The sequence below is a fragment of the Megalops cyprinoides genome, chromosome 12 (genome assembly GCF_013368585.1).
Source record: "Megalops cyprinoides isolate fMegCyp1 chromosome 12, fMegCyp1.pri, whole genome shotgun sequence".
Taxonomy (NCBI): domain Eukaryota; kingdom Metazoa; phylum Chordata; class Actinopteri; order Elopiformes; family Megalopidae; genus Megalops; species Megalops cyprinoides.
Window position 1 is genome coordinate 32,423,060 of NC_050594.1, and position 23,144 is coordinate 32,446,203.

The 23,144-nt window shown below is 45.7% G+C and overlaps 1 protein-coding gene across 4 annotated transcripts in view; it reads right to left on the minus strand.

The window, feature by feature from the left end:
- Positions 1-23,144, minus strand: part of ktn1 (kinectin 1) — a 49,710-nt gene that overhangs the window by 18,655 nt on the left and 7,911 nt on the right. For all 4 annotated transcript variants that reach the window (XM_036542044.1, XM_036542046.1, XM_036542043.1 and 1 more), the window contains exons 2-19: positions 15,398-16,005; positions 13,854-14,027; positions 12,849-12,980; positions 12,605-12,735; positions 12,402-12,512; positions 9,732-9,872; positions 9,124-9,230; positions 8,194-8,338; positions 7,392-7,488; positions 5,310-5,488; positions 4,725-4,793; positions 4,570-4,607; positions 4,253-4,343; positions 2,815-2,883; positions 2,515-2,564; positions 2,070-2,160; positions 1,879-1,947; positions 1,723-1,760 (exon numbers count right to left, since the gene is read on the minus strand). In XM_036542044.1, the coding sequence (XP_036397937.1) occupies positions 1,723-1,760; positions 1,879-1,947; positions 2,070-2,160; positions 2,515-2,564; positions 2,815-2,883; positions 4,253-4,343; positions 4,570-4,607; positions 4,725-4,793; positions 5,310-5,488; positions 7,392-7,488; positions 8,194-8,338; positions 9,124-9,230; positions 9,732-9,872; positions 12,402-12,512; positions 12,605-12,735; positions 12,849-12,980; positions 13,854-14,027; positions 15,398-16,004 (2,339 nt within the window). In that variant the 5' untranslated portion in view covers position 16,005. The remainder of the gene's footprint in view (positions 1-1,722; positions 1,761-1,878; positions 1,948-2,069; positions 2,161-2,514; positions 2,565-2,814; positions 2,884-4,252; positions 4,344-4,569; positions 4,608-4,724; positions 4,794-5,309; positions 5,489-7,391; positions 7,489-8,193; positions 8,339-9,123; positions 9,231-9,731; positions 9,873-12,401; positions 12,513-12,604; positions 12,736-12,848; positions 12,981-13,853; positions 14,028-15,397; positions 16,006-23,144) is intronic.

Below are 23,144 nucleotides of genomic sequence, written 5' to 3' on the forward strand. Positions count from 1 at the left end.
TGTGATAAAAGCCTGTGCTAAAACCTGACTATCTATATAAGCAAGATACAAACACTGACCAAGGACACAAGGTTCCAAAATAGCCGATAAAATGACAACATTTGTAAAGATGGGGTTCTACTTTTCTCCTCTTCCTACACCGGGAGACTAGCAAGTTGATTCCTGGTGTGAAAAAGGTTGAGAACTACCCTGACTGCTGCTGACATTATTCCCGAAAGAAACAACCAGAAACAGTGGGCTTGGTAGAGAAGTGGCCACCTGTCAACAGCAGCTTACTGGATTTTTCAAGCACTGTCCAAGTTACACGTTAGCTTTTCACGTTTCTATCTATCCATTTGAATAGCGGGTATTTATCCACAAGAGAGGGCAGCACGACCAGATGCTCTGCATGTAGTAGGACAATAGCTGTCATACACTAGTAGCATACATTAATAGCCCTGGGATTTTCTAGAGTTATTTTCTCCATTTTCTTTCTGATGCTGATGTTAATGTCAAATAGTCAATGTATGGCAAACAAATACAAATCTTACAAATATAATTCACTTTTCGCATGGCAAAAGAAAAGGACTGTGGACCGGCAGTATTTCAAGTAAGCCTTGTAGAAATTTCAATCTACTACTGCTAACCTGGCAGTGCCAAAGCCTCTAACTTCCATTTCTGCCTGTTATGGTGAGTGAGGAAATGGTCCTGTTGGCTGAGAGCCCATTCTATCCACTGGCATCGCTTTGGCCAATGACAACACTGCTGTGAACTGACAAAGGTGTTCACAAAATCAAGCAAGTTTCATTATGTAAAATTTGGGGGAGAAGAACCCCACCTTATATTTAGGGCCATACCGTGATGTGTCCCCTTCAAAGGACTGAGCAGCTTACATCTGCATGTGACAAGAAAACGTATACAAACTTGTCCAGCTCAGGATAGAATTCTAAAGAATTTTGATCCAAGATTCACAGCAAATTGAAAAAGCCATTAAAAAGGCAAATATACACTATGCAGCTTCCTGCCCTACAAAGCTCTAGCGGAAATCAGCACAGCTCAGCCATTTAGTGCCAGGTATGATTCCATTTCATGATTCCATTTTCATGATTCCATTTCTTGATAATACAAACAGAAACCACTCAGTAAAGGCACCGTTCAGAAAAAAAATAATCAATACATTTATTTAAATCTTTTTTTCCCTACAGAACACAGTTTTTTTGTGTAAGATTATAGGGATGAGGTACAAAGCGGCTAACAGCGATAGTCAAGCCAACACGCTGATTGCACAAACTACCTACTGACTCTACAAGCGGAAGTTCCTAATGACGCGAAACTAACGAGGCAGTAGTTACCCTTCCGAGACATACTGCTCTGTGTCAGACTCTGGCCTGTGGACCTCCCAGTCCTCCTGTGAACTGGTCATTGGCTCAAACATACAGGGGTGTATGCTTGCATCGCCTGTCCTGAATTTGTACAGTAAGTCCAGGTCCTCGTCGTCTGTTGTGGCATAGGAGTCCTGGTAATGTGTACTCTCGCTCTCGCTCCAATCATCACTCTCTCCATGAGGGTCAACAGACGCTGCCTGTCTGACGTGCCTGGCGCAATGTCATGCACACATCAGCTGTGGCTAAGCAACACAGGTCATTTCAAACATAAAAGAGTGAAGTGGGGAAAAAAAAAAAAAAAAAAAAAAAACACGTTTTGGTCCTGATCAAAATTTTGAAAACGATCAACCGCACTTACGTTCTCTGCAACTCTTCCAGGATCAAATCGGATGATGTCTGAGGAGAGAGGACACAGGGAGAACCATTAAGGATGACGTAAGAACAAACTGTGAGCTGAAAATGCAGTGACTCGACAGACTCATTTTCAGAGGCCAGCGGAGACTGAGGTCTGTACCTGTTGTGTTGCCTGCTGCTGCAGAGCCTCCACCTCTAGTTTCAAAGAGTCGTTCTCTTGTCTCAGAGTCTGCGGGAAGAGAGAGAGAGCACAGACGTTTCTTTCAGAGGCTCTTTCCTTTGCTCATCGCCAAGAAGCCACTTCAGCAGATGAGATTCTTTGGTCAGTTATCAACCTGACCAATCCCCCACCTTCAACTCCTCCTCCTTATTGGCCATTTCAATAAGCCCCGTCTCCAGCAACGTCTCAACCATTTTAATCTTCTCGTCTTTCTCTTGCGCACTGTAAAGAGAAAACACACGCACACACACACACACACACACACACACAACACACACACACACACACACACACACACACACACACACACAGAGGGAAGAATCAGCATCTCCTCAGCATCTGATTGGAGGAAATCTCTCCACTTCTACACCACTGTTGAGGATTTGCTGAGTGGTTGTGTCGAGAGCAATTCTCGGCCAGAGTTCTTGGGCATTACCAGCTGACTCACAGAAAGAGCAGCAATGACTACTGTCCGAAGGACATGTTGCGTGGACAGACTGACAGGAGAGGTTACTTGTACAGGCCATGACAGCTTATAATTGATACTCCCCGCCCATGAAGGCAATGCAGACCTACCTCTTCTGGTACTCATCCAGGACCTGCTGCGAGCCCTGGGACAATTCAGCCTAGATAGGGAAAGAGGGAGGGATAGAGAAAGAGAGGGATGAAAAGAGAGAGAGAACAAGATACAGATGGAGGGAAAAAGGGAGGGAGGAATGGAAAGGGAGAAGAGATAGATGACAGAGGAGAGAGAAAGAACAAAGAAAGAAGGAGAGGGAGAAAAAAACAGAAAGAAAGCGAGGTCAGTCATGAAATCCTAATGGCTTGGTCATAGTTAAAGGCAAAAAGTGGAGTTAGTGATGTCAAAGTCCTGACCTGTACAGAAATCTGGGCCTGCAGTTTCTGGATTTCGGCCTGTAGTGCCAAGTTTTCTGAGCGCATGGCCTGTTGAGGACAATGGGACACTGTCAGCAATGGAAGCCCCTAAGGTAAGACTGAATCATCACCACCAAGCACTGACAACTGACATCAAGCTCTGCAATACACTCTTACACCAGCGCACACTTCCCAGTCCTTTACCAGCTTGAACTCCTTTGGCATCCCCTAAAACTGCAGTGTCTGTCACATGCTACCTGGCTCACTCAATGACTCAACAGCTCCTGGCGTAGCAATATTTAACTGATCAAAAAAGGCCGGCATACAAGTCTGAGACTTCATGCGTAAGACGTTGACACAGTTTCCAGCCTTGCCTCCGTACAGACCTTCTGACACTATCCTAGAACCACCACTGTCATTCAAAGGTATTATATCCATTTTATACAGTAAGCTTTGAAAGACTGACTGGGAACAAGAAATAGGGGAGAATATTTCAGAGAAATCTTGGAATTCCATATTACAAAGTATGCATACTTCTGTTTGTGTAAAACATTGTCTCATGCAATGCAAGATTGTGCATCGTGTTCATTGGACAAAACAAAAACTATCAAAATATTTTCCTGAAATCAATCCTGCATGTAACCGCTGCAAATTAACCCTGACCACCCATGTTCATATGTTTTGGTCATGCCCTAATCTTACAGAATTTTGCTCTCTAACCTATAAAACCATTTCGGGGTTCCTGAATAGACCCATATCTCCACACCCCTTGGTTGCCATCTTTGGTGTCTTTGCAGATGTGTCCCTCCTATCGAGGGCGAAAACCGATTGTGTTGCTTTTCTCACCTTGCTCGCAAGATGTCTAATATTACTAAAGTGGAAGGATAATTATCCACCATCCTTTGTCAATTGGGTTCAAGAGGTGCTCTATTTTCTTAAATTAGAGAAGATAAAGTACTCTCTTTGGGGCTCTTCCAACATGTTTTATAAACTGTGGAATCCCTTTCTAAAATACACAAAGGTGCACGTCAAACTGCCTGCTGCTCCTTAGTCGACTTGTCTAACCTCAGCTTTATAGAGCGTCAGTAATTTCAATTTTAATTTACTCCCATAATCATTTTACATCTATGTCACTTTTGCCTACCTTTTTTGTTGTTGTTGTCTTTATTTTACATGTGAATATTTACTGAAATGTCATGATGTCATCGTGATGATTATACTTTAAAAAACCCTAATAAACGAAGTTCAAAAGAAAAAAGGCCGGCAAAGTAGTTCCAGCCGGTAAAACTGTACCTGCACACTTTTGTTCAGTAATGAATGAACCTTTCAGATATTGCTCTGCAGAAGCCTGAAATGTGAGAGCGTTTCTGAACGACAGACGCGGCCAGACTGCAGTCCCTTTAAGAGCGTGTCCCAAAGCGCAGTGACAGTGTGGTACCTGCATGTCAGTCTCCCTGCTGGCACCGCTGCTCCTCTCGGCATTCAGGGAGTCCTCCAGGCTCTTCCGCTGGAGTTCCTTCTCAGCCAGTCTGTCTCACACACACACACACACACACACACACACACACACCAGAGGACACGACAGGATCAAGTAAGTCTCAGTAGTCTCCAGGAAGGCTTTCAAAACCTCTACTACAGAGGGAGGTTGGGGCATTACTGTAAGGTTAAAGTATTCATCTGGAAGACTAGACTGTTAAATATACATTTAATGCAGTGTTCAACATCCATCTAATACTGGGACTAGCTATGACTCACAGCTTCTGCAGTTCCTCAAAGTGGGATGCAGTGGTGGTCTGGCAGAGGGAAACAGAAGGGAGAGAGACATCAGCATGGCTACCACACCCCAGGGACACTGCTGTCCCTTTACCACACAATTTATTTAATGGTTATCGATACTCAACAGGTCATACCTGAGTGGCAAGCTGGGCCTGCAGGTTCTCAATCTGCACTTGCAGAGCTTTGTTCTCTGTCAGAAGGTCCTGAAAAATGCCACACGCTTCACCGTTAGACAGTCCTTAAAGGGTGAGCTGCTGCTGCTCCTTAAAAATGTCATCAACTTTTCTAGTTCTAATCCCAAAATCCAGCTACTGTTGGGCAAATGCAGTGCTTCTGCGCTTCCAGAGAAGTCAGGGGGAAAGTCAGTTTTACAGCATTCCCTATCCTCACACAGACATGGCTTTGGAAGAGCATGATCTGGAGATGATTCAAATTTGACACAAGCAGTTTCACTTTATTTCAAAATTCCCCATTACATTTTAGAGAGCCCGCTTACTGCTGAATGGAAAAAGTAATTTACTGAGGATGTACTGTATTTTTTGTATAATCAAGCTTTTCTTGTATTGTGTCCGCCAAATTTGTAAAGAAATTAATTTTTTTTAGACAAGAACACCTGCTATTATAATATAAAGAAGATAAAAAGCAAAATATTGCTATGCTGATTGGATGTTTAAAGTTGTATGTACATGATGAAGGCTGCCGATTTGGTGTCCCCGTACCTGCAGCTGCTGAGAGTCGTCGGGCCGGCTGTGCTGGGACACCTCCAGCAGCTGCATCACCTTCTGCTCCACCTGCTCCTTCGACACGATGGTGTCAGTCAGGCTGCTGTGGAGCGTCTGGATCTCCTTGTTCTTGCTGCTCATCTCCGACTCCACCGCCAGCAGCTGACTCTGCAGCTCTGCAGGGGGAACCACAGAAAGAGCGCAGTCGGTGGGTTAGCACGTTATTCCACTCCGGTGCTCCGGCGTCTCGCCACCGATTAGGAAGAAGGGAAGAGCTGCATCTTTCAAAATATCACGTGTTGTGTTTCATGCGTTTATATCAGATTTAAAGTTACTGCATAACAAATACCCTACTGGGCAAAACATAAGGCAGGTTTTTACCCAGAAAAAAAACACCGAACCACTTGTGGTCGTACATTCATGAAGTCAAAATTGCTAGAACTAATGCTAATTGCACCTTTGAAGTAATAATACACTCTACTGTCCCAAACTATTTCTTCTGGGAAATAACTTTCCACTTACTCCTATGGACGTAAAGCAACAGTTCAGAGCTCCCTTTGTACTGGTTACATAATCAGTGGGACAGCACCCAGATGACGATACAGCAAAATCGTCTGCAATCATGCAGGGAATGTCTCATACAAACCAAACACCATATCAAATGATAAAGGTAAGGTAAACAGTAAAGTGCAAAGTCCAACAGCACTGCAGTCTACTTCTGCAAAGTGAATGGGCTTACAGTCTGGTGAGGTGTCTGGTTTCTGAATATTCTGCCAAAGTGTGTGAGTTTTGTTCCCACTCAAGAGCTGCTGTAAATTACTGGCGTATGCTTTCATACTGCCTTGATGAGTCGAACATGCCATTGGCCAAACTGTGCAACTTGGCCACAAAGATATTACAAAAATAACTCTAACCTTTGGAGCCATTTTTTTTTAAATTATAGCAACCATTTCTTTTTTCAAATTACGGCAAAGGCACTTAAGAGTTGAGAAGAGTTGTGAGGTCTTACTTCTGTGACTGCAGTATCTAGCCTATTGTGCAATGGGGTACGAATTGACTAATTATGATGATATTACTTCCTTATAGGGGTGTTTACTTGTCTATACTGGATAACAAAGTTGTTATAAGAATATGGCCCTGTTTACACTTGGTTTTAAAATGCGTCTTGGGCAATCAGATCACAAGGGGACAGCCAAGACACATCACTGTTTACACCTGTGTCCAACATGCGTCTCCAAGGGGTCCAGCTGACCACTTGTGTTCAGATTTCGTTACTGGCTACGTCACCTGCCACCGGCCACGTCAGTCTCTGTCGCCAGACAAGCGCCAGATTTGTTTAGTATGGGCGAGCTAAGAAAACAAAAATGTTTCAAGAACTAATATAAATGTACTGGCTATTCCAACTGTTGATATTAGCAGGACAAAGTCATTTGCGACTTGTAAAAGAGTGCAGGACAAGGAGAAAAAGGAAGAATGTTAGAAAAGCATTTTTTTCGAGCGTTGGCGCGCTGTCACCAAAACAACCACCACGTCCTGCATTGACGACGTATTTTCCTGTTACGTCCTTGTCGGGGACGCATTAGTGTTTACACTACAAAAGATATGTGGTCAAATGCGTCCCAGACCACCTCGGCAAGTGGTTTGAGTGATCGGATCACAACATGTCTTGGTGGTCGTTTACACTTGTATTTAGTGCCGCCCACTTGTGATCCAATCGCCTAAGACGCATTTTAAAACTAAGTGTAAACAGGGCCTTTGAGCTCTTGCCATCCAAGGTGAGGCACCACTCAGGTGTACTTGAGCACTGTATTTAATGAATTTCTTCAGGAAATATCAGGCTATATAAAAGGATAATATTGTAAAAATGAGAACTAGATAAGTTGCTCTAGACAAAGGTGTCTGCTACGTAAAGTATTTGCATCAATGTTATATGTTACTGTGGAGATGAGAGAGTATGCTGAATGGTGTGTGTGTGTGTGTGTGTGTGTGTGTGTGTGTGTGTGTGTGTGTGTGTATGGCCTATGTGTACGTGGTAAGTGTATCTGTATGGCTAAGCCTGTGTCTGTGTGTGAGTGTCACCTTGCTTGGCTGCCTGCAGTTTCTCCCTCTCAGTGTTGACGCTATGCAGGTAGCTCTGGAGCTCCTCCCATCGCCGCTTAGCGTCCTGCAGTTGTGCCTGGCCAGCCAGAGACACACAACCACTGTCACCAAGTGCTCCTCCATCACACACGCACACAGCACAGCTCAACATCACAGGGCACTCACACATTAATCTCACACACAAACACACCTTCACATTACAGGAGCGAGGGCCCTGGCTACCCAGTGCACCATTTGCATTATATCACATAACATTCGTTTAGGAGGAGTTCCAGCACAAGAGAACAGAAGTGTATCCATTCACAAGTTATATGAGCAACAGTGTCAGACCAGGCTAACATCATTCCCAGTCCAGTGAGTGCAAGACCAATAGCATTCAAGCATCATCACAAGTTAATTTGCGCTAATCTGAAACTAGACAGCCTTGAAAACGATGACTGGGGAGTCATTAAGTACATACACTACCATACATCTCAATGTCACTAAATTCCATAATCCATATCCATAACACATAGTCATACTACAAGTTGTATTTTTACTATACCTACTATATTTGAGGTAAATGAGGAAACAGAAACAGTAAAGGGTAAATGGCAGTGTTTACATACAGCATTTAACGCCCTATGTTCTCTCAAACATTACCACTCCACTCCAGTCTACACTGCCTCCACCCTTTCCCTGTCACTCACAATGTGGGCTTTCCCACGTACTGTGACCTCACTTCCTGTGTGAGCTGGCTGGGCTGTGAATGGCCGGACGCCCTGCCCTTCCCCCTCCGTACCTCCAACTGAGAGACGTTCTGCTTGTAGTTGACCTCCAGCGTCTTCCTCTGCAGCTCCTCCTGCTGCAGCTTGCTGTTGTTCTCCGCCAGCTCCTTCATCAGCCCCGCGTACTCCGAGCGCAGCTTGTTCAGCTCCGCCGACTGCCTACGGAACAACGGCGCCAAGCGCAGTGTCAGGACGGCACCCCTCAAAACACCTCCCGCGCCCCCCAGGGGCACCAAACGGTACAGTCTCACACAGAGACTGAATATGTAACTGCCTCATGCACCCAACATATTACACTGCAAAGTCATAAAAACTCACATAAGCATCTCAGCAGCTCACAGTGATACCATGTATTACAATTACATCTCGTACAGACCTCAGGGGACCCTACTGTTTTCAATGTGATGTGCCCTACCATTAAAGCATGTCATCACACAGGCCACACGGGCAGGAAGAAATGTGGCTGAGAAACAGTTGAGGCAGTGACATCACACCAATTAGCACTGAGAAGGCCTGGGGCAGCTGTAATTTGAACAGTTGCAAATATATTCAAATACTCCACCACCGTGAGGTGCGATAAAAGACCTATTCAATTCCCTGACTCCAAAGCAGCTCAACCCCTCGTCGCACATCCTATGTCTCTTTTAAGATCATCATTCCATTGTTGTGAACCATTTGTGGTGTGCACAGATGCAGTAAATGTTAATGGCACATTTATGACTAGGAACAGTACTACAGCAGCACAAAAGCCGTGGCGGAAAGACAACAGGCCCCCTTCTGGTTTGGAACAGGGGGTGTGAGGCTGAACATGGGTGTGGGGGAAGGGGTGTGCAGACGGGGCTGCGCGGCCCTCAGTAAGTGCTTTTCCCCTGTTCCTGGCAGCACACATGACCCCCTGCAGAGGGGGCGTGGCCGGGTGGGCTTGTGGGTGGAGTCGCACTCACTTGCTCTCCATCTGGTTGGAGGCGGTGCTGACGGCGTCCCTCAGGATGCCGTTCTCCTGCTGCAGGCGGGCGATCTGCCCCTCCAGCTGCTCCCGCAACTGCTGGAACTGCCAGGGGAGGAGAGGAGAGGAGGGAGAGGAGAAATGAGGCTCTACCATAAAGCAGTGCACTGCAGCGTGAAGGGGCTTGGTAACATTGCATGGCATTACATTACATTACCGTCATTTAGCAGATGCTCTTATCCAAATAGACTTACACAGGTTACAATTTTACCAATTTATACATCTGGACATTTACTGAGGCAATTGCTGATTTGGTAGCTTGCCCAAGGTAAAACAGCATTGCCCCAGCAGGGAATCAAACCAGCCGCCTTCTGGTTATGAGCCCTACTCTTTACCACTACACCACGTTCAACCCCCCCCAGCAAGATACTAAACCCAAATTCCCTCTGTGCACGGAGGATACCAATAGCATCTGCTAAGCAAATTTATAATCTAATGTAATAAATGGCAACACTAGCAAGTGACGGCAAGGTCCAGGAGATTTTGGAACATCAAGCAGACGGCACGCAGCCCGTGGCATCCCGGGCCCCAGACCCCCCGGCTCACCTTGATCTGCATGCCCTGCGCCTCCTGGTAGCTGCTCTGGGCCTTGGCCTGCATGACGCTCAGCTCCTTCTCCATGGCCCCCCTCTGTTCGCGCAGCATGGCCTCTGCGCGCCCCGTCTTCTGCTTCTCCACCTGCAGCTCCTGCAGGCACACACACACACACAGGCGGGGCTCAGGTGGGGCTCCTGTCCCGCAGCTACAGCCACGCCCCTGGCATCGGCACTCGAAACCATCACCCGCTGTCAATCCCCGCTGACAGGAGGTGCACGCCTGCCGGGGACATGAGCGAGAGGCAATTCCAAAACTGGTTCCTGTCTGCAGGTGCACCGATTTCCACAGACAGCATGAACAGCGCCAACGAGCTGCTTGAAATACTTGCTGTAATACTTCAAATGCATGTAGTCCATGTAGTGGACTTTTAGATCAGTTGCTTTTATCAGAAACATCTCACCTGGCTTTTAACACATCCATCGCAGCAGATGAGGTCCAGTCGAAGCTGATGTCCGAGTGAGCATGCAATCAATTATTGCTTGTTGTTATACAAGCAGCCACTCAGTCAGTTGGTAGTCTTACTGACAGGATTCTAGGGACTGGTTTAATGGACTGTCATGTATTCATTCATTTCACTGACACTTTTCTAACAGCCAAGGATCCTATACAACACCTGCACCATTTCAGAAGCCTGGAATGTCCTGACATTGTGGGGTCACAATGTCATCCTGTCCCTCTCTATGTCCCTAGACAGGGTATGGCCTCAACACTGAGTCTGTGACTCCACCTCTAAGCAACACTGTCAGCTCACACAGAGGCCAAGACTGCTGCCCCCTTTCAAAAGTGCCTGCCCTGTGAAAGACCCTCTGACCCTCCTTCCTCTCCAAGGAGGTCATGCCTCTCGCAGGCTCGGGTGAAATCACATTCCTTACCAGCCACACCCTCAAGACTGCTATGCTAGCCGGACAAACCCCCCACCAGTGACAAGCGTGCGCATAAGCGAGATAAGTATGCACAAAAAGAAGTGCCGTTTCCTATTCGCTTGTCCCTGTAATCAAAGTAACATACCGCGCACTGATAAGCTCACTCGCTGGGGTAAAGGGCTTGCTGCTTTTGGCTGTTCGGCCTGTGTATGTACATCATCTTAAATTAGGGCATGGCTGCCATCAAATACATAGTCAGGCCCAGTACATAGCAGGTGAGCCAGGCTATGCTCTGCCCAGACTCCGGAGAGAACAGCTGAAGGCTACACATGCAGCAGTACTGACAGACCCAGAGTTCACTGTTGCATCACATTGGTGTCCATACCACATGGAGGTGTGCAATGGTTCAAAGTCCACAGTTCTGTGCATGGCTACTTGTTTTATGTTGTGGTTCAGAAAGCCCTGAAAGATGTTATTCTGCCCTATAATGACTCCCACTGCTTTTCCCCCTAGAGCCAACAGTGAACATTTCAAAATCAGAGGATGGTGACATAGTTCAAAACCCGCAGACTGGTACAAAAACTAAGATTTTCAATCCAGCTCCCTTAAATTTTAAACAACCTTTTGCAGAACAATCAGTGTTTGCTTCAACATGGAAAGACTGGTTTGGTTGGTTGAGCTTAGCTCTTTGTTCCACCCTTATTGACATGATCACAGTTCTTCCCATTCATAATGCTGTTGAAACTGACAATGTACCAAAACACGCTCATGTTTAAGAGCTTACAAAATATCACAACAAAGACACATCAACAGCTGTGTGATCATGGAAGCGCAGAGTGCTGAAATACAATCAAGCAGCAAAAAGGTCAAAGGTGACCAAAGCTGCTATATTTCCTCCAGATGCATTGTTTCATTTTGCCAGCACAATAGGCAGAGCTCTTATTACAGCAATGTCATTTTCCTGCCAAGCTGACCTGGTAATAAGTTTAAACGTCCCTCACTAGGCAGTTAATCAAGTCTGCAGAGAGCTTTAAGCAGTGTTGCATTAACGCTAGAAGGCCCCAGGCCCCACCTGCAGGGCATATGTTAAGCAATTTGCATTTTTGTGAAATGGAAAGTGCTTGGATGAGGGAAAGTATAGGAGCTGGTGCATGTCACTGTCACTGGCTGGACAATGGGACAGAGCTCCTGTGAATGCAGTGCTCACTGCAGATAGAGCACAGCCATCAGCCCGCTGGAGAGATGTATGCTGCTGCTACACTCAACACAAGCAGCCTTTACAAAGCTGCAGGCTGCCGAACATGCAGGCATGGTTTTTATTCGCAGTACATCTTAGCCTAGTACCACATTACTCAACCGAAGGCCATTTGGTGCTTCCATATGAAAATGTATTATTATGTAACGTGACAACCTGGATCAGGCTTCAGCTGTGTGGCGTATGTGTGCACGTATGTGTATGTGTGCGTGCGTGCGTGCGTGCGTGTGTGTGTACATGTTTTTTCCCCCCTTGCATACTGAGGCCACTTTAAACAAATATTAAAATTGTCCACTGACTAGGCAGATCTAGTTTAAAAAGCCAATAAAAATGCACATTTCATTACTTACAAAAGATGCTCAGACTTGCCTGTGTTTCGTCATGATAAGGAGGGAGGATTATTCTAATCTTTTTCAAATTACTCTGCTGTGCCATGGAGAGAAGTGTTGCAACACCTTCACTTCCCTGTTTAATGGTCCCTGAACAGAATGGCGGTGCTACCTGGCTGAGCTGCTTGACTTTCTCCTTGGCGATGGACGCCTCCTCCTGCAGGGTGGTGAGGAGCCTCTCCCTCTCCTGGAGCTTCTGGGCGGACGGCTCGGCCTTCGCGGACTAGGGGAGAGAGAGGAGAGCGGGTGCGGTCAGGTACGTGCCGTGTGCCCACGCGCCTCCTCTCAACCGCGCGTACGGAGGCACAACCTTACCCTGTGCCAGGCGTCCAGGGCGGAGGGGTTCTTCTCCCTCAGAACGGCCGCCACGCTGGCCGCCTCCTCCTCTGACAGAGCCAGGCTGCGCAGGCCTGCCAGGAATTCCTTCAGCTTAACCTCCGAGTTCTCTGCATGGAGACGCCAGGAAAGCTGCTGTCAGACCACCTCGTTCCCACAGACACCAGGAGAGAGACACGGAGGCCATCTTACTCACTCACACGCCCACTGGGGCCCTCCCTACCTTTGTCTGTCTCGTTCTTCAGCTTCTTGCCACTGATCTTGGCAGGGGCATCCTCGCTTTGGATCTTCTGCGGGTCGCTGTCCAACACTGGGACAGAGACAGAGGGCTGGATGGGTGGCTCCTCCAGTGGGACTGAAAGTCAAGAGTCAGGGTCAGGAGTGAGGAGACTCAGCCAGAGAGGAGCAATCCCCCAACCACAAACTCACCCCAGACAACAGGGAACAGAGCCACATCACGGAGCAAAAACTCATTTTACAAACTGCAGAAAAAAAGATGAATTTCTAATATCTAAAACATTTATAGAATGTAAACTCTGTTACAGGTTGGTAACAGCAATTTTTTTATTTCCGAGGAAATTTCACAATTAGAGAGTAAACAAAGGGCTGCCGGCACACAGCGAATATCAATGGAAGCTCCTCTACAGCTCTTGACAAAAGCATGTTCAAGCATATTTATCAAACAGCAGCCCCTGCCCAAAGCTCTTCAGATTTCCCAGCATGCTGCTAAGGCTAACACACAATCCTACTGGCAGAAGACACGGTTTGTGTTGATTTATTATTAAATTTACTTTAAACTACTTTAGCATTACATTTACTTTACATTTTTACATCTGTTTTACACTCAAATTTGTTTTAAGGCAACTAAACCATACAGAAATAGAAGATGCCTATATTAAAGTCAAAACTCTAATCTTCACGTCTGCCTTTTCCCAAAATTCCCTAAGGTGTGACACCATAGACTGAAATGCGCTGTGGGCCACACTATAACACACTTGACACTAAGTGTATTTTAAATACAACTCCCACTTTGTCACTCCCCCCCCAGTGCAGGACGCACAGTGAGAACTACAGACACAGCATTCACACTTCTGTGCACTGGAGCTCTGAGACAGTGTGACACACACGCTTACATTCCTGAAGATCTACCATTCGCCATGCGTGCAGACATGTCTGCCTCACCCACGCAGTAACAGCCCCCGTGCACATTGCTCTCTCCCTCACAAACCTGGCTCAGTCTTCTGCTTCTTGGCAGAGTTCTTCTTCTTGCCGCTGCTGCTCGTGGTGGTGGTTGTGGTGGTACCGGTGGTGCCATCCTGGACTTTGGCATCCACGGTCGGTGCTGTCTCCTTTTTGACTGGTGCTGGAGTCTGGTCCACTTTGGTCTCTGGTTGGGGTTCATCTACGACAGTGAGGAAGGAGGCGTTAGCCTGAGGGATCTGTGGAGGCTAACATCCAAAATACATCAGCCGATTCACAAGTATTTCAAGAGCGTTTTACAAGCGATTCAAGTGTTCTGTCATTGACATCCCTATCACTGTGAATGGAGTGGCGGTACACAGCACATGAACAAACTATTACTGACCCTCCATGATTATCTGTTAATGCAAATTATTTTACACTGGAAAACACTAGTATGAGTAGTAGTACCTCTCAGTATCTGCTGAGGTACTGAGTACAAGCAAGGTCACCCTGGGCATGAGTGTTTGCGGTCCAGCTGAGGTTGTGTAATGTGTAATAATGTTATTTATTGAATTGTCTCTGTATATTTAACTGTTTACTATTTACAAGACATTATGAAATGTCTAACTGAAGCAAGTTTCGTGTGATTTCCTGAGCTCTACAGGTTAAGGAGGCAGGAGAGGAGCAGCTTGCATTCAGTGGTGTCCTGCATTCAGGTGGAATTCATTTTAGTTTTTGAAACTGACTAAATTTTGATTTTGGGCTTTTCTGGGGCACACTGTTGTAGTTGGTCCCATGTATCACTTCTTGCCATTTCTTCCTAGATTTTATCACTTTTAAGTCTTTTTTAAAACATACTGTTGGACAAGCTAAATGTCAAAGCTAATTTTCCACTACAGGAAAAATGAAAAGAAAAAAAAAACAAGGGTAAAAACAATTTCATGATTCTTATCAGGCAACTTTTGAATATGATCTTTGATTGGTTGAAGAAAAGCGGAATGGTACACCACAGAGGGTACTTCCAGTGTCTGAAATGTGTGTGGAGATGGAAAAGAAGGACTTGTACCTTCAGCAGGACATGACCCAGAAACAGCGGGATGTCCAATTCCATAGTTTTGCTCTTCTCTTATTAGATGGTGTCTACAGGTGCACTGTTTTAATACACTGCAGCTGTGTTATATACATGAATAGAACTCCACCGACTGTGTTTACTACTACTGGAAACTTTTAATGAGCTTCCTGTCCAGGGACAGCAGATGCAAACTGGCTCCATGGTTAAATCTGGTGCAACTAATGTGTTGTGCATGGTCCCTGCTAAATAAACTAATAAACTGAACTACACTTAAATCGAGGGTGACCTTGAGTCATTTACAAACGGTAATATATAAATGCTAATGCTCTCATTCTTATTTTCAGAGCAAAGGTCCTCTAATCAACATGACAGTTCCAGTCTGATCCCATTGCGACAGCTCCTTCCTCCCTGTTCTGTCTACGTTTTATCCAAAAGGCCTGTCTGGATTCACGCAAAACAGGTTGAGTGTACTGGATGTATGTACACAGGGCAACGTGCACCCCCGGGACCTCCCTCACCCGCCTCGCTCTTTTGCTTCTTCTGGGACCCCTTCTTTTTCCCCACAGGCTCCGTGGGGGGCGGGCTGGGCTGCTTGGTGACAGGGAGGGGAGGCTCGCCCTTGCGGGCAGTGGGCTTGGAGCCGTTGACCTCCCGGGCAGCACCAGCAGGGTCATCAGGGGGGCTGGCGGCTGTGGCACGGGCCGCAGCTGCCTGGTGCTTCTTCTCCTTCTTCTTCCTCTCCCTCAGGCCGGCAGGGGGCTCGGCGGGGGCAGGCGCCGGGGGCTCGGGGGCCGGCTCCTCCTCGTCGAGGGCGGGGACAGCTGCTGCGTCAGTTAGGTCGAACTCCCGCAAATCCTCCTCAGACTCACCACCGCCACCCCCTCCTCCACCCCCGCCTCCGCCCCCAGCTCCGCCGCCCTCCTTCTTCTTGCTCTTCTTCTTGTCGTTCTTCTTGCGGGCATCGGGCCGGCCAGGAGGCAGCTTGAGGTCACGCTTCTGCCTGGCCAGCACCTCGTCATAGGATGTCTCCTTCATGAAGAGCCAGAAGAAGAGGAACATGAGGGCGATGAGCAGGGAGGGAGCCAGGATCAGCAGGTACTGAGAGTCATACAGCTCCATCGCCATTCTGCAGGGACACAGGGAGAGAAAGAAAGACAGCGCATGAGTTCACTATTCAAAACTTCACACCTTGGACTCTAATTCGACATTCGAGTCATGTTGCAGTTATGGTAAATACAAGAATCTGACTGGTGAAAGGCATTGAAGTAACACTCAGAACCACAAATGAAAAGACTGAAGCATAAATGGCTACCCGACTTTCACCACCATTTCACCATTGGCTTTTTGCCTCTAGTGTAAAACCATGGCGAAAAACAATATAGAACAGACAGTTTTACCAGTTGTCACCCTTATATTTATTGTCATAAATTTTTAACGTGAAATATTCTATGTATTCAAACTTATTTTAAGCACCCGTTATTAATTTAAAGATAACTACGTGTAATTTTGCTAAACACTTTTAGGCGCTAGCTTGCCAGCTTGACGTCTTTTACGAGCTGACGGCTAATAGCTAAAATTGAACCTAACCTCCAGTTAATTTGCTCATGCACGATCCGGTAACAGCTGTATTACACTGGCAAAAACGTATCCTTGGGTCAGAGAGAGCTAGCTTGCTTATATAATTGGGTTTAATAATAACAGTAATCACTAATTGGCCTACTTCAAATCAGACGCTATAACATTTTAAAGAAATACACAAATTCAAGCTACACATTTAGCAACTGAACTAATGCGCTTACTGTCTCCATCGTTCTGGGGAAGAGTAAAATAGCAATTCTGTACGTCGTACGTTGAAATGGAACTAGTATGCACACGATTAAGTTTGTTGATTGATCACAGAACTACAAGCACTGCGTTTACAGCTACTTCCGACATTGATGCACTTGAACGCGACGAGATCGTACGTACGAGCTAACAACTAGTCAGGTTCCTAAGTTTGCTAGGTGCACCAATTTCCGCTGCCTAGTGCTCTTTTACAGACTAATTCTTTTGATAGAGACAAATCACAATGTGCTGCGTTTTGTATTCAGGACATAAAATTTAACTCCATTAACGCGGTTCCAGCTGTATGCAAGAAAAATACAACTCAAGGAAAACAAGGCATACATTTCTGGACCGAGCTCAAACGACTGATCGGTCTTGTATGCCTATATATTCGTACAACTCACTCTTTTCACCACGTACGAATGAAACACTGACACGCTAGTTAGTATTTGTGTGCAATTCTACCCCCCTGATATTTGGACAGGGTACGATATAGGATGGTGTTGGGTTGTATTTCATTTTTATTTGGCATGTTCCTCAACAGAGTTAACAGCCCTGCAATGAAATAATGACTTTGAATAGTAGCCTATAATATTATAGCTTTATTAGTAACAAAAACCTGATTTAAACAAATAATCAACGGTAAAAAATAATAATAAACGGTGGACTAAACCAATGTAGTCAATCACCATTCTATATCCTCCGTGTACACCCCTGCTCTCTCCGCTTTGACAAAAATTTATCAAACCTTAACTCCTCTTTTGGTGTCATGGCTGCAAGCCTCCTTTCAGTTCGCAAAATGAAATCATGTTCGTGACTCACTCAAGTTTCACCAGTGGAAACGCTAAGTGTCTAAATCAAAAATCTCAGTCACCTAGCCTGGAATCACACTATGCAATTAGGACTGTAGATTTTCTGTTCAAAGAAGATCAATTTTGCTGTACAAATAAGGCTCGCAGCTTAAGCATTAATTATGACATCATTGTCTAGAATGCACACATTCAGTTTTTGTTAACTCTTTATTATTGTATCATAGTGTAGAATGCATGAATTCTACACTGAATTTTGATGGAATATAGTGAGATTCAACAAAACAAATGTTTAAAATGTTCTCTATTTAACGTTTGCTTTGTTACATCTTATTTTAATACACTAAGGATATTTAAATGAGAAACTAACACCATTTATAAACCAGCCATATAAGAGCCATTGAATTTGTTGCTTTGTACATCCAATTTAACATTTTCCCTGGGGTTTATACTCGCTCAACGCTTTCTGTAATAAACAACAATTCAAAAGAAATTAGATCATGTTTATGGCAACAAGCTACTGCACAGCATGAACCAGCTCAGGGAGCAGTTCATTCTTAATGCATGGATCCATTTGACTGTTCAGACTGCCAGACTTCAGAAAATCACATGAACAAGTGCAAACTGTTAAAAGTAAACATGAAGTAAACATGAAGATGTATTACAGCAGTGTGTAATATATATTCAGTGACTAACAATGCCTTACATTGTTTTGTAGTTGTGGTTTTATTTCATTGTTATTTCATACATTATTGCACAAGTGTGAACTTTAGTTCATTTCCCAGCGGGAACCCAGACAGACATCCATTTAAGATTGAATTACATAAATGTAATAATTAATTTAAATGTAATGCAATGTGCATCCTTCTAGGCTTAGGTTGCTGTGCTATTAGGACAGAAAACACTATTACTTTGTTCTGAAAAGCTGCTCAGCACACACACTGTGCCCTCCATATTTATTTATTTACCCCTGACTTAATAGGGACAAAATGCTATAAAAGATAACATACATAACATACATACATTTTTTCCAACCCAAGTGTGTTTCATAAAAATTATATGTCCAAAACAAGCAGTCTAAGCTGTTCGGCATCTGCACATAGCAAGGTGTCAATAATATATTTGGACCTGAAGTTAGTATACAGGGACGACTTAAGTTAACTCCTCCGTGTTCTTTAGACGAGTGTCAATCAATGTGTCTAACTTCTCCCTTATTTTATTGGTCAAAAACATTGAACAATGTTTATATATTAAATCTCAAGGGATATTACACAGGTTGTTGCTATGCAAAGCTACTCTGTGCTGCTTTATCCAATTCCACTTGAGTGCAGGAAATCTGTGAGCAATTCCCATTTTCAGAGGTCAGTTCTGTGCATCCATTGCAGTGTCAGAGTGTTCATCCAGCCCCCCCCAACGATTACTGAAATGGGTCTGGAATGTGGAAGCCAAATAGAGCATACCACCACCACTGGCCAAGCCCCATCCCGCCCACGCTGGAGGCATGGAGTACCACCCCATCAGCCCCAAGGTGGCACGGCACCACCGGCGAAAACAGCCAGCCCCCGCTCGCTCAGCCAGATGCCGACGCTCACAGGAGTGCAAGACATTCCATCCGACCACACTCCCAGCCCTGAGGAGCTGACCATGACAAACTGGCACGGCCCGGCAGACTCCAGGACTGGCTTCAAAGAGTAGAATCTGTCCCTGGTGTTGGTATTAACATTCAAGCCTGGTCATTTCAAAGCAGTAACTACGTGTCTGGTTCAGCTGAGGTCCTGGATCAGGCTGTTCTGAGCGTGTGTCTGCCCTCTGAGGGTGAATCCGTGCGTCTGTGTCAGGGACCGCTGCAGTCTGCATACAGAGGCCCAGACCCACAGCATGAGAGCATGGAGACTGCAGAGCAAAGTGACGGCCCTGGGCAGACCACCCGCAGGTGCAGCAAGTGGAAGACCAGCATCCTGCATGGGTCAAAGCCTGGCGAAACCTGAACATCTGGTGGCCTTTTTTCCTGCTTTGTTTCAACAAAAAGCCCAGGGGAGCAATCCAATCGGTTTAACCTGACCTGAACTGCTACACGGCTGTTGTTACTCTAGTCTGTGAGGGAGGGAAGAAAAAGAACACCACTGTGTTTTTTTTTTCGTGTCGGCTTTTATGAGGCACGAGCCCATTAGCAGCTCAGCACGCCTCGGAGTCTGCAGAGGGGTTTTACACTGACCTCCTCACCTGAAGAGGACAGGCTGACAAGCAGAGGGAGAGTCAGGGGTGGGGGTGGAGGGGAACGGTACCGAACGGAAACAAAGACGTGTCAGAACGGCTGTGTGGCCTCTTTCTCTGCTCTCTCTTTCTGCGCTTCAGCGCTTTGATCCAATTACTCTATCTGCTGAACACAGTAATCTGGACTTGCCAACTGCCCTGCAGCTAAATACCTTCCATTCCACTCGGGACAACACACCCTGGGACTGCCGGGGTGTGGGGCAGCAGCATCCACATCAGAGGGCGATGGGCGGTGGGGTGGGGGGTCAGTGATATTACCCACAAGACCCCTGGTCTCCCACCCCTGGGGCCTTTGAGCCAAGAGGCCACCTCCTCAGTTACCCACAGTGTTCCAAAGCAGCCATTCAAGCAGAGAAAGGGGCTTTCCTCCATTAACGCTCATCCTTTATGCACCTCCGCCCTTCCGTGCCTGCCCCCCCAAAAATCTGCCCGTACGAAACAAGCTCGGCACTAAGCAGGGCGTGATCCACAAAGCCTGCTGCAGAACCTGCTCTTGGCTCGCAGAGCGCGCATTGGGGCCGTTTCTCCAGCTCGCTGTAGGCTGACATTCTAAACTCAACACAGGAGGGCTTTGCAAGTGGCAAAAATACTTACAGTAAATGTCACCCGCCACCCCAGCTGCAACTCTGCACTCGGCTGCAGAAAGTCAAAAATAGAGAGCTCGTTTTCCTGGACCTGAGGCGCAGCAAGCTAGAGGTGCAAAGCCCTGAATCTTGGAGCTGCAAATTGATCCCCTGCAGGGCCTCAAGATTTCCACATCCTTTCTTCAATGAATTAAACATTATAATAGCCAAAATCGGCAATCAGACATGCCAGATATTCTCTAGCCTTTCTGGAAGCTCCAGGCTTCATAAGAATATAAGCAGGGTTAAGAGTTTTTAAAAGTGTTTTAAGTTGCACTGGTGTTAGCTGTGGGAGTCCCGGGAGTACATTGGTTTTAGAAGTGGGAATCCCTGGAGTATTTCATCTCTGCCTGCATTGGTGTCAGCGGTGGGAGGTCATGCTCTTGGCTCTACTCCATGGATCGCCCCTGCCCATACGGGGCTCATTTTAGGTGCCCGGGATTAAACAGATTACCCTGATAATACATTGAGAATAGCTTTCTGCTGCAGCGCCTCTCAATGTGGGCCAAGTCTGAAGTCCTGTTTCATCACGTCCCATCATACCCCACCCATTACTTCAGGTCAAACACTCTGTTGCAAAAACAAGGTAAAAAAAAAATACATTACTGCAATACTGGATCTTTAGAGAAAGCCTGTTTTTTGTCATCATTTCACATCATGAAATAACATTTTAGAAAACGTTTATGAGGCCTACAATTTCAAAACAGGCCTCACCTCCCTGCTGCTATACAGCCTCACTGTATCCGTTTTTCTTCGCAGTGAACACTGCATGGATTGTTATCTGGGCGTTTTTGTTAAGTAATTGCAGGCCTTACATAAATGTTCTTTGCAGAGAGTCTGACCCCCGTGCACAGTACACCCACTGTCGAGCACATTTCAAACACCTTAGCGACGTATAGTGCGTCAGCGAGTGTGCATTCCTCAATATACAATACATTCTTGGCATGTACTTGAGGCAAGTGGCAAGCCTCTCACAAGTTTCCCTTGACAGAGGGGTTAAATGTATGTGCATATTCAGTGCTGCATGCCAGGGTGCAAAAATTATTACTGTCCATGTGTCGTTTTCATAATGAAAACAATGACTACTTGCTATGAAATTGTTTTTTTCAACAGATCATGTTGAATGAAGTTGACACATAATTACCACCCCCCCAAATCATCCACAAACCTTGTCTTGGATAGGTAGCCTTACAGAATAAATATTTATCGACATGCGATTTCATATGTTTACACAGGGTGGAAACACTGGGTACACCCCTTTCCCTGGAAATTCGTAGGTGAAAAGGAAAATGTTATAGTGACCTTCAATACATTTTCATGCTGTCCACCACAGCAATGAAAAACTGTGTGCCCCCTTGGACACCCTGCTGAAAATATCTGACTACACTTAGAGTAAGGTAAAAAAACAACATCTATCACAACCACCTGTTCCAGATTCCATCTGCATTTTTAACCAAAAACAACAAGGATCAGGTTCAACAAAAATGGCACAGAGTAAATTATTACCCCCTTGTCAACAAATGAGGTACTGATGGGCCATTCTGTACGTGGTGTGACAAGCGCGGGGGGAGGGAGGCAGTGGCAGAAAGCGACAGGTTGGCATTTACCTGGCCGACATATGGCACCATAGAGGCCTTGCCTGGCCACACTTCAAAACCAACACTGCCCTGAGAGGAGAGGCAGAATCACTGGCGCTTGCCCTCCTGTTTATATACAGGTCATTCAAGCCAGCCACAATGACAGAAGAATGAGCAGAAAATCATTCAAGCCAAGCCTTTTTATGTCCACTGAACATACTCATCTCAGAATTTTATTGAATTTCAAACAAATATCACTGAACTGACAAACATACAGTTTTTAAACCGGCTACCCAGCAAGCAAACGCTGCCAAGTACGCTGCCATTCAAGTGCAGATGAAGAGAAACAATGACACTTGTGTTTTGCTGTAAGGTAGACACATAGTTCACACAGAATGTGTTGAATAAACAATATCTCAGGCCACTTCCCTTCCTACAATGTCACCACGTTATCGGGTTTCTTCACATTTATTTATAAAAATGGTTAGCCTTTGGTTTACACATGACCAGACTTTAACGTCTAAATGGTCTTACATGTATTAAGATGCTCATGAAGTATTTTATCACTTTATTGCTTGAACTCACTGCTGTTTGTGTTTCATGACTGATAATGAGAATCATCACTTTCTCTGAGACGTTGTTATGAAAGATCCTTTCAGATTTCAAGGTTAGTTATACACTTCTTTTCTGACAATCTGCTGTTTTCAGAATCTTAACACCAAACCAGAGGGGAGGGAGTTTCAAAGAGTATCAGACAGTATGTGAATATCTTAACACATGCGGTCAGAATTCTGGAAATATCTGAAAATTCTATTCGACAGTACAAAAACAAACTTCTGAGGTGAACAAGTAGATAGATAGCAATACATCTCCATGGACAGTTATTTAGTGCCGATTAACAGTAGCTTATTGCCATTAACACAGTTATATAGTGGTAGCTACATATCAGGTGTAACAGCACTGTTACACAGACAGAGGGGGAGTGGGGGAGCGATGTAACGTGAGGCCGCACTCCGATAAGCTTTTTCGCTCTCTGACGTGGCGCTGCTCTAGCATGGAAATGAGCCGGCAGACAAAGCGCTCTCGGGCCACTGACTCCCCGGAATCCAGCAGGCACTTGGCCTGGCCCCTGCTTTGGCACAGGCACTATCAAAACCC